This window comes from Panthera onca, chromosome Y (genome assembly GCF_046562875.1).
Source record: "Panthera onca isolate mPanOnc1 chromosome Y, mPanOnc1 haplotype 2, whole genome shotgun sequence".
Taxonomy (NCBI): domain Eukaryota; kingdom Metazoa; phylum Chordata; class Mammalia; order Carnivora; family Felidae; genus Panthera; species Panthera onca.
The window spans coordinates 7804301-7815272 of record NC_138358.1 but is presented as its reverse complement, the minus strand read 5'-3'; the positions used below and the strand labels follow the sequence as shown (position 1 = coordinate 7815272).

The 10972-nt window shown below is 58.2% G+C and overlaps 1 protein-coding gene across 1 annotated transcript; it reads left to right on the top strand.

The window, feature by feature from the left end:
• The first annotated feature begins 5097 nt into the window (after positions 1 to 5097).
• LOC145715005 (testis-specific Y-encoded protein 8-like) lies at positions 5098 to 7810 on the top strand. The gene is made up of 5 exons (XM_081794592.1): positions 5098 to 5781; positions 7004 to 7081; positions 7238 to 7349; positions 7488 to 7633; positions 7739 to 7810. The coding sequence occupies exons 1-5, from the start codon at positions 5098 to 5100 to the stop codon at positions 7808 to 7810; spliced, it is 1092 nt and encodes a 363-aa protein (XP_081650718.1).
• The last annotated feature ends 3162 nt before the right edge of the window (positions 7811 to 10972 follow it).

The window sequence follows — 10972 nt, the reverse complement described above, 5'->3', positions numbered from 1 at the left end:
GCAGGCGCTCAGGGAGGTCGCCTCGTCCCAGGCAGCCTGTGTTCCTTTGCCTGAGTGCCAGGAGAAAGGCTGCCTCAGCCACATAGGGAACGATGGACTTGTGAGGCCTTAGCATTCTGTGCAGAGGTCCCCGGCAGGCCTGGGGCTTAGAAAGGACTGGGACGAGCCTCACCTGCGAAGACGTGAGTGCTGGGATACTCCTTACACAGCAGATGGCTGCTTGCCAGAGATGTCTGTGCTAGGGATGGGGCAAAAGCTCCACCGTGCGAGCAGTGCAGTAGACAGAGTTCAGCCTTGTCCATCGCAGGCTCTTCTGTATCCCCATGTAACACGGCCCCCAGCACAGCGTGCCTGAGACTGACCTCCCGACACTAATATTCCTGTCTCCCAAGCTGCCCAAGCTCCCCAGGATCCCCACTGCACAGCTCTGCAGTACAAGAGCCTTCTCTGCAGTGGGTCTATTCCAGAGAAGGCGTGGGCAGTCCCAATGTATGGAGGCCTCTTGCCCCTATCATATGCAGACAACATGGTCAGCGGGGTGTGAGCACGCTGTGGAGTTGAGGATCTGTGCGACCAAGCCTTACCTCTTCCAGGGCAGAGGCTGTCGCACTCTCTAGAAGGGAAGGCAGGCCTTTCTCTCGCTGCTGTCTGCACGCTGGCTGGAGAGGCACGTCTTCTCAGCTGCTTGATGGGTAAATGTCAGGGTACCCTGGAAAAGCTCCCAGTGCTGACCCGAGTCTTTGGGTGTGAACATCCAAAGAAAGTATGGCCAGTGATTGTGCAGTGGGAATACGGCCTCAGTGGTCATGAGGCTGGGCCCTTTGGGGCATCTTTCTGCACAAGCAGGCCGTTACTTGATAGGTCTTGCCGAGCAGGAACACTTTACGGGACAGGTGAACACAGGGTCCCCCACATGTTAATATCTCCAGCCAATACCTCCTTAGGGGCCAGGGTGACGTTTGCGCCCGGCCTGTCCCAAAGACAAGGTACGGACAAAGTGTGGGTGTGGAATACACTCACGGCACCCAGAGCCAAACCCTCAAGTGTGGACACTTGAGGTCCGTGGGCAGAGGCCTCGGTGCTCTGTGTCCGAGGGATTACAGCCCTCATGCTGCACACCCGGCATCCCCGGGTGTCCTCCCGTATCCGCAGCTCTCCCCGGGGAGCCCTAGGGTCCAGGAGCTGCTAAACCCCCTGCACAACTGTATCTGCTGCCCAGCGGCCTCTTCCACCCCAACATCAGCGTGTGTGGGCTCCAGAGTGCTGTCTCTGTCTCGAGTGGGCTCGAGAGAGGACACCCTCAGCAATTCAGGAGCCTTCTGACTTCCATGTCTCTGAACCACGCGTGTCTCATTGGCCTGTCGGGATCGTCCCGTTGTTCTCTGTTCACAGGAAATGTCTCGCATTGCCTGTGCTCCTCTGTCTCCCTGAGTGAGCCCTGGCGTGTTTGTGTCTTTTCCTGGCTTTGCCTGTGCCGACACCTCTCTGGTGATGCCTCCTTGCCTGGCCTAAGTGGGCACAGCTGTACCCGTGTAACCGCCTTCGTCTCTGCACACCTGTGTGTTGGGTCAGCTGTGGCTCTGGTGGCCTGTCTTGTCTTTGGTGTATGCTTCTGCGCTTGAGTGTGCTTCCCTCTGCATTCAAACCCTTTCTTCCACTGACAGATCCAATTGCTGTCCTGCTGTCAGGTGGAGGGGCTTCTGCGTGTTCTGTTCTATGTTCCAGGAGCCAGAAATCCTTCCGTGCCTGTAGGACCTTCGTCAGAGGATTGGCCATGCACTCACTGCCAGCCAGTTAATGTCCCCAAATGCAGCTGGCTTGCTGTGAGCATTCCGTCACACCTCTATTTTCTGTCCTTCTGTTTTCAAACCCTTTGCGCCCGAGGGGCTCAAACGTCACTGGCCTGCACGTTGCAGATGCAGGCGTAAATTGTGAAAAGCGGACCGGCAACGTTTTCCCACTTACTCTTTTGCCACGTGGCATGTTCCTGGCTGGGAGAGACTTCCCCCTGCCAGTGTGTGTCTCGTTTCCGTGTGCCTCCTGTGTGTTCTGGTCCCTAATTTGTCCATTACGTCCTACCTGGGAGTCTGATTCATGTCTGCAGGAACGAGGCTGACACCTTTGACTGCTGGGTTCTGAGCTCAGCTTAGTCCACCAGGACTAGTGCGTGCCTGAGGGACACAACGGGCAGTGACGGATGTGCCCGTATCCTTCACGTGCAAGCGCTCCGTCCAGCCACCTTCGCCGGGACATTTCTCAGCGACCCCTCTTTGTTTGTGGTGAGAGCACTTGCCTCTGAGAATTCTGACGAGGCGGTGAAGCATTGCTTACGGCTGCCCTGTGCAAGTTAGATCTCCAGAACTCATGCACATGGCATGACTGCATCTTCACACCCGAGCCCCGACACCTCCTCATCGCACCCTCCCCTGATTAGCACCACTCTACTCTCTGGTGGACTGCATGCCTTTAACTCCTTTAGTCTCCTCAGGAATCCATCAGGCAGGGCTCACCACCACTGTGCTTCTGTCAGGGGCTGGCTTCTTTCAGTGAGCCCAGTGCTTTCTGCACTGATGCTCAATGCACCCGCAGAAGGGTGAGCCACACTAAGCCCGGCGGCAAACCCTTTGGCCCTACATTTCCCACATGTGTGCCTGGTGGCAGAGGTGCACAAGGAGCCCGCCTGCATGCGTCTCCCAGGTCCTCCACAGGGTACAAAGTACCGCCTCAGGAGGCTGATCCGCATCACATGGGCATAGCTCTGCTTGCACGTGTTAGCCTTTCGTATCATACAGGCAGCCCAGACTTAGAAATCCTGCTACCTGCTTACAACTATCCAGCCCTCGTGCTTCTGCAGACGCTCTGTGTCTGTACAGACATTTGAGTCACGGTCTCGTGACCTTCCAATACAGCTTGATGGTCTGTCCTTAGCTTACAGCCTGGGATGCGGTTCTCACTCATTGTCCTCCCCTCGGGTGCGAGTTTCCTCCATCACTGTGGTGGAAGGTAACCTTTATCACCATACGTTGGCTTGAAATTACTGGGCGGATCACCTGTCTGCGTCCGGGGATCCGAAGGAGACCTTGGCTCTTTTGCTCACGGTCCACCCTTTCTCTGTGATGAGTCGCTTTGGATGAGAAGCTTGCCAGAGGCGAGGGGGCCTCAGAGTTGAGCACATTTCCTGGGCATCTGTGAGAACTTCGTTGGTTCCACTCGGAAAGCATTGACATTCATGGATGTGCAGCCTCTGCTTTTGCTTGAATTTGCCGAGCTTTGGGACGTGATTTCTTCCCGCATGTGCTGTGCCTAAATCTCTGCTGTGTCTTTCCGGCAGTCCCGTTTCCTGTCTCCTGCTGGTAAGTGCAGGGCTTCCAGCAGCCCTGTGGGGAACGGGTCCTTGTTTTCTTCCCTGCGGTGCCCTCTTCCTCACCCCGAATGACCTCATTGCAGCTTCCTTCTCGTTCAGCGATCGTTTCAGACTGCCCTTAAGGTCCAGGTGGGAGCGGTGCCTTTTGTGCTGAGGGCTGACCACTGTAGAGCATTCGTCTCTGTGCAAATTGCACAGGTGAATTTCACCAGGTGAAAGTGCACACTGCAGTTGCCCTGTCTTCAGAGTCAGCCCACCTGTCTCCGCCTCGGCTGCCCCTGCTCTCCTTCCTCCTACCCTCTCCTTACCTCCCCCTCCCTTGTCTTCTTCCTGTCCCTCCCTCCCACTTTCCTTCCAGCTCTCTTTGTCTTCGTCTCCCTCCTCTCCATCACTAATGCCTCCCCCTGTCTCCGCCTGTCTTCCTTGTAATAGGTGCCCCTCTGTCTCTTCTTGTCTTGCTCCTCCTCCCCGTCTCTCCCACCAATCTCCCCGGACTCTCCCTCTCCAGGCCGGTCTTCCCCTCCACTCGTCCTTCCTTCATCTGCTCTGCTTGCACGTGTCTCTCTCTCTCCCTCTATAGCTCTGTCTCTCTGTGTGTCTCTTTTTCGCTGTCTCTCTCAGTGGACCTTCTGTGTCTGGGTGCATGCTTCTTCAGAATTCTTGTTGGTGCCTGGGAAATGGGAAGGGAACTCGTCTGCTTTCGCGTGTACTAGTGAAAGCAGGCACAGGGCTTTCTCAGAGACAGACACAGACAAGTCTGCAATTCTCGGTGAAGGGCCCCTACGTGCCCTGCGTGGTTGGAGTCGTCCTCCTTTTAGTGGAAGGTTAGATTTCAGGACCGGAGCAAGCTGCTAAATCCTACTACTACCCCATCTCCCTGGCGCTCTGTACGGAGATCAGTAGGGCACCAGTGGCAGATGGTGCTCTGGGGGTTGTTCTTTGCTCTGAATTGCAGTGCAGTGAGGTCTACTGAGCTGTTTTCTTGCAAGGACATGGCGGTGGGGTGGGTCTAGGGTGGGTGTCACTGGTTCTGGGTGGGCACCCACCTTACCGCCGCCCTCAGCCTGACGGCCAAGGAGGAGATACCGTGCGGACGGCCATGTGGCCCCGGTAGGTGTGACACTAAGGACTTCTCCAGGCTTTGCCCCAGCTTCATGAAGAAGGGGCAAGGGACGGAGCAGGGAGTGGCTCACGGCGTGGACGATCCTGTGCTGAACGCTCTGGTGCCCGTAGTGAGGCCTCTGGGGAAAGGGTGTACAAGCGACCACACACTGCGCGATACCGGGGACCTCGCAAGTGAAGCCTGGAAGGTGACAGCGCTGAAGAGGACATGCGGCAAACGGGGGCCACGCTGGCACCTTGGCACTCGCTCCAGAGCCTGGACCGGCCATTGGCGCGCGCTTGCTGGCGGCCAGCACCCTGTCTTGCTGTCTTGCAACTGATTGCTCCCCGAACCTGGCCAGCTGGCCTGACCTGCCCTGGAACCACTTCGCCCCCAGGCCGCATGCGCACACTCTTCACTGCCTCTGTCTCGGCCCCTCCTCCACAGCAGCCACAGCCAATGCGGAGTCCTCAAATCCCAGAGCCTGTGCGCCTGCGCTCAACTTTGGCGGGCTGCGGCGGGAGGCTTCAGGGAGCTCATGGTCTTGCGGCCAAGGCTCCCCCCACCTGCTGCCGTTTCCTGTCCTTGTCCTGAGGCTGCCCTAGCTACACTGGGGCCGGGGCCGAGCGTCATGGCCAGCGTGTCGCGGTCCGGACAAAGCGGAGATTCCCGCCGACCCTGGGCCCTGATCGTCCCGGATGCGAAAGGTGGAGAGTCCCGGCCCCGCGGGAATGCAGGGGCGCTGGAGGGCGTGGGCTGGCCGCAGTCCCCAGGTTCAGGGGCGGCAAGCGCCCATCCTGTGCAGGAAGCCCAGGCCGGGTGTGAGATACAGGTGGCAAGCCCAGCGGAGGAATTGGTGCTGATATTGGATGACGGAATGGTGGCGGCTGAGGTGGTGATCGGGGAGGAGGAAGAGGACGGCGAGGCGACCAAGGATGAGGTGGCTGGAGAGGAGAATTCTGAGGAAGCCAAGCCAGAAGCAGAGGACATGCACGAGGAGGAGGAGGTGGAAGTTGAGAGACAGCAGCAGGAGGAGTTTCAGGAGCAAGAGGAGAAGCGCGAGGCAGATGCAGAGGCGGAGGAGGGGCCCCAGCTCTCCCAGCCGCTGCAGCAGCAAGAGCCAGCGCTGCGTCCTGCCTCAGCCCAGGACCCGCTGGCAGCACTGGAGCGTCTTCAGCTGGAGATCAGCGCTGGGAATGCCCAGGATTCCAGGGCCTTATGGCGGCTGAAGCGCAGGATTCTTCGGAGGCAGATTTCTTACCTGGATCACAGAAGGGCCATCATCAAGCACATCCCTGGCTTCTGGGCCCAGGCGGTATCCTTCCTTGTGCTGGTGGGTGATGGCGGGGGCTGTTGTGCAGGAGGGCTGGGCACTGAGAGCAGGGTGCCTCAGGGCGATGGCCCCCAGAGAGGAGAGCTGGGGAATGGTCCCTGGCCCTGGGTTGGTGTGGTCTGGGATCCAGTGTAAGGCCTTGGACAGGGGCGGTTGTTGGGGATGGGGGGACTTGGTGACTGGGTCTGTTTCCTCTAGGTCTCCGCCAACGTTGGCCTGCAGGCTGGTCTCAAATATTACTTGCAGACACGAGCCATGTGTCCCCATGCTACCAGAGCTAGGGTAGCACAAAGCAGCCTTCACTCAGAGCAGATAAGGCAAGGAAATATTTTGCTGCAAAATGGGAGAGTTACGCAGGCCGCACACCCACCTTCACATTCACAGGCTGTGCACGTTTCCTAGCAGTTCCTTCAAAAGAGAGCATTTCAGACACACACTCGTGACCTTTAGTGGAACCACGCCACGCCCCTTTGCCAGACAGTAGGACGACTGAGACCCACTCCGAATGGGGTACAAGCTGCCTCCTCAGACCCTGACACACACACACACACACACACACACACACACACACACACACACACACAGAGGATTCTCTCCTGGTATCTCCACCCCTGCTTCCCTCTCTGTCCTCAGGCTCCGGCTCGGTCCCACCCATGTCTTTCTCTCCGGACTGGCCGTGTCACTGTGTCTAATCCTTTTCCCTCCTCGGCCCTCCTCGTCCGTGCTTCTCGATCTCTTTCTCCCTCCCACACCCTCTGCTTGCAGCGTAAGTGTGCAGTCGGGTTCCTGTAAGCCATGTTATTCCATCTGGACTCAGGAGGCTGGTGACAACATAGGTCTTCACGGGAATATGCCAAGAAACCCAGCCGTGAGGAGGGGTCAGAGCACATGCCGACATCACAAGCTATGATGGGCTGCTGGCAGCCCACACAGGTCAGATATAGGAAGGAACTGTGAGGCGTGCAGGCAGTGGAGTCTCTCCCTGCTGTGTGCAGACAGCGTGGGAGGTACAGGAAGCCAACGGACTGCCCAGTGTCGATGGGGTCTGATGCATCTGCAGAGGCTGAGGAGTGTGGGGACTAGTGTTTCCTGGTCTTTCTGCACATGCCGTGATCTAGTCCCTTGCTCTTAGCCTGGGAGGGTTGGAGGGGGGCTGTGTCTGTTTCCACAGCATCTGAAGGCACAGCTCCTTGACACAGCACAGATTCTGAATCACCCCCAGTTGTCGGCCATGATCGGTGCCCAGGACAAAGACGTGCTCGGCTACGTGGTCGACTTGGAGGTGAGACCGGGGAGGCTGTGGCTGGGGGCCGTCCCGTCGGGTTTGGGATTTGGGCAGGAGAGGGTGAGGCAAAGGTGCTCACCCTCACAGCCAGGCAAGTAGCTCAGGACCCCGAGGGAGGACACTTGCCCCCTCCTGTCCCATTGCTCACGGCAGGTGGAAGAAGTGGGCCATCCCAAGTACCGCTGCAGAGTGATGTTTTTCTTTGGGGCCAACCCGTACTTCCGGAACCCAGTGATCATTAAGGAGTATCAGCTGAGCTTTGCTGGTAGGGTGTGGGTCCCATGATGGTGCGGGGCAGGGGGATGAGGAGCATGAATCAGGGGCAGGAGGGAGGGGGAGGGGGAGGGGCAGGTGGGTGGGGAGGAGGCCATCAGCTTGCTCCTCAAATCCTCTCTTCCTGCAGGCTACAGGACATCGCGTTCCACTCCAGTCCAGTGGTTCTGGGATGATGAACGTGGAGCTCCCAGTCGCAGGCATGACCCCACCAGCCTTAACTTGTTCAACTGGCTGTGTGAGCACAGCTGCCCAGGGGCGAACAGGATTGCCGAGGTGGGGCCCCTGAGGCCTTCGTCAGCAGTGGGGATGTGGGTGGCCCCCGGCCAGAGAGGAGAGTGGGCTATGCCCAATGTGGCGCCGGCCTGTGTCCTCTTCCAGATCATCATCGAGGACCTGTGGCCCAATCCCCTGCAGTACTACCTGAGGGAGGAAGGGACCAGAAGACAGTGATCTGACGTGCTCACGTGTCAGTGAGAACCCCAGTATGCGGTGTGTTGACCTGCGTGTTGTATGGGCAAGGGAACGTGGGCCACACATTGGCTTGGAAATGGAAGGTCCGCCGACACAGGGACACAGGTAGCATGGGGAGAGGGTGGGAGGATGACAGGGGACCTGCAGAGACTCAGCTGCAAACACACAGAGGGTCGAAGCCTGCAAACCAGATGCAGTCGTGCTGTGGGCTGGGGCTTTGGAGAGCAACTCGGGAGGAGCAGTGCTTCACCACAAATGCTCCCCGTGGATGTCCGCCCTGTCCCGGGCTTCCCCCTGCTCCTTCAGTCTGGATTTGCCTGCCAGTCTTTGGGTCAGGAGCTGCCGTGTCCCCAGGCGCCACTGTGGTGAGAATCTCGCACTTCCTTCCATGTGCTCCACCACGCCATGTCCTCCCGCAACCCGACAGCCATTCTTAGAACTGGTCCAAGGCCATTGGGGGCTGGAAATGAATCCCTGGGTGAGAAAGCAAGGGGGATCGCAAAAGGGCGAGGCACAAGAGTGACACCATCTGGGATGTATTTGCAAATATCCCGTATCATTCTTGGTGTCTGTTGCGTGGGGGCGCGTGTGTGCGCGTGTACGCAAATGTGTCTGCGTGTGCCCACATGCGTCAGGTGCTCTGCATCTGTGTGGGCGTGAATCGTGCAGAGCTTCTATCTTTGCCCATGCAGAAACAATGGAGGACGCCACCAGTGCTGGAAGAGATGGGTGGATGAGTCTCCTGTCTTCTACGTGCCCCGGAGAGAATTGAGGAAGAGATAACGTGTGGCAGCCTTGAAGAGTTTCCACGATGTTTATGTGGACACATACAGGAAGCTAAAAACCCTTCTGTTTTTGGTGTGTGTGTGTGTGTGTGTGTGTGTGTATGGGGACCTGAGGAGGGACGATGAGGAAGGGACCTGAGTGTGACTGTCCTGCCGCTGCCCGGGTGATTCTGTGTGTGCGGGAGAGGTGCAGTACTGGGGTGGGGCCGGTGTTGCCATGTGCACAGAGGCCTGCCTTCTTGGGCAGGAAGAGCCTGGAAGGAGGAGGAGGAAGAGACAGACCTGTTATTTGGAGATTTATTGTATAGGCCAGAGCCGAAAGGCAGGGAAGGGGATTGCACAGTGGGACCAAATTGGTCCATTGGGTCCTGGTACAGTGTGGCCAGGACTCGGGGGGTTTCAGCCAGGACCCTTGATCCCAGAGGGGTGCTGTGTCCTTGGTGAGATAGAATCCAGTCAGCAAAGCCTCCAGTCAGGATCAGAGCGAAGACCACATGTCCCCGGACAACTCAGGAGCAGGCAGGCTTCTCATAGTCGATGCCAGTATACCTTGCTGCTGCCTCCCACACCCGGGGCTCCTTTGACCCCGAGCCCTGTCCTCAGACAGTGGCTCAGGATGGGAGATGTGTCAGGGGGAGGGGCAGGTGTGGGTTGTGGGCAGCAGCGAGGCTTATGAGTGGGAATTCATGGAGAGAGTACGCACGAGGGCAGAGATCCAGCGTGAGTTCGTGCGAGTGTGTGTGGGCGTCTGTGGCAAACTGGGCCTGAGATCCGTGGTGGTGCCGGCAGTGTGAGCGTGCATATGTTTGTGCGATTGCGTAGCGGTGTGTCTCTGTCTGTGCAGGAGTGGGTGGTTAGGCCACTGGAGAGACAAGGAGAGACACAGCGGTCTGTGTGAATGAGGTGCTTATGTGGGACGGTCAGGTGCCAGAATACAAGAGTGCAGTCCCTTCCCTCCTGAGTCCTGATGGTAATCGCTGGGATGGGTGCAATCGTTGCTGTGCCAGGGGGCTCAAGTCAGGATGCAAAAGGGAGATTGGTGCAAGGTCAAGAGGGGGGCCGAGAGGAGGAAAGCCTGTGTCCAGTGGCCAGTGGACCACTTGTGAGTAAGTGTGCTTGTGTGTGTGTTAGTGTGTGTCTATGTGGGAGTGAGTGTGTGTGTGTGTGTGTGTGTGTGTGTGTGTGTGTGTGTGTGAGTGGCTATGGTGGGCCGACAGTAGCAAATACGTAGGGGCTACATGGTGTGCCCAGGCTTTGTGCACAGGGTAGCTAGGGAACCCAACCTGTCAGGCTACGTGGTGTGCAGAGGGCGTAGGTATTTCCCTGGAGGGAGCCGTCTAGCAAAAATCTCTGCTCTTGGCAGACGAGCCACGTTTTGTCACCAGTCAGCTCTTCCTTGGGGCTCTCCTCTCTGCTTCCTGTGCACCAGGCCCAGGGAAAGGGAGGAGCTGGGACCCTAGACCTCAGGTGACTTGAGTCCCCCAGGGGTGCCATAGCAGGGTGGTGTTGGTGATCCATGTGTGGATGGGCAGGTGAGCAGCCTGCCAGCTGCTCTCTGAGGGGACAGTTCCTTGCCAGCAACACCTCTCCCCGCAGCACAAGATCACCACTGTCGCTGCAGCTGGGCTGGGGACATGTCAAGGTGTGTCCCAGAACTGTGTTCCCCTTGCATGTAAGTGGTGCCAGAATGCGCCTCTCAGTCCCTGTGCGGGTGACCCTGATTAGCCTCAGGCTTAGTCGACTCCTGGCCTCATGTAAATGGGGAACTGGGTTCCTTTCTCAGTGTCTCAGCGGTTGCATGTCGACAGAGGATGCTGTGGACATTGTGGTCAGGATTCTGACCGGGCTCCCCCCGCCCTGCCCCAAACCACAGTGGGCAGCACATGGCCCACTGTGTGTGTGCTTTGGGGAGTCTAAAGCCGTACAGCCCCTCCAGTATTCTTCTCAGGTGGTGGAGGGTCAAAGGGGCCTAGGGAGGAACACTGGTCCCAGTCTGCTGCCGGCTGTGCCCACAGGTGTGTGTGCCCAGCTCCTTGACGCTGAAGCTGCAAGGCTTCTGCCCTGCCCCCAAAGCCCCATCCCTAGAATTTGCGTGTGGGCCAGATGGAAGTGAAGTCCCAGTGACCCTGCGGGATCACAGCGGGTGGTCTCGTCTGTGCCTGGCCACCCACCTACCTGCCTTCCCCGCAGCCCGTTGCCCCCATACAGGGCTTTCGGTAAACACGCGGCCACCGTCCAGCATTTAGAGGAAAGGCTTGACGGTGTCCCAGTACCGCTGGTCATGTGTTGGCTGCTGCCAGCTGACAGCATGGAGACCCCATGGCCCAGTGGAGGATGTCCGACCTGTCCTACAAGG

Coding starts and splice junctions, on each gene's coding strand:
- LOC145715005 (XM_081794592.1), top strand. CDS start 5,098: ATGGCCAGCGTGTCGCGGTCCGGACAAAGCGGAGATTCCCGCCGACCC. Junction 5,782..7,003: donor CTGGCTTCTGGGCCCAGGCG/GTATCCTTCCTT, acceptor GACACAGCACAG/ATTCTGAATCACCCCCAGTT. Junction 7,082..7,237: donor GCTACGTGGTCGACTTGGAG/GTGAGACCGGGG, acceptor TGCTCACGGCAG/GTGGAAGAAGTGGGCCATCC.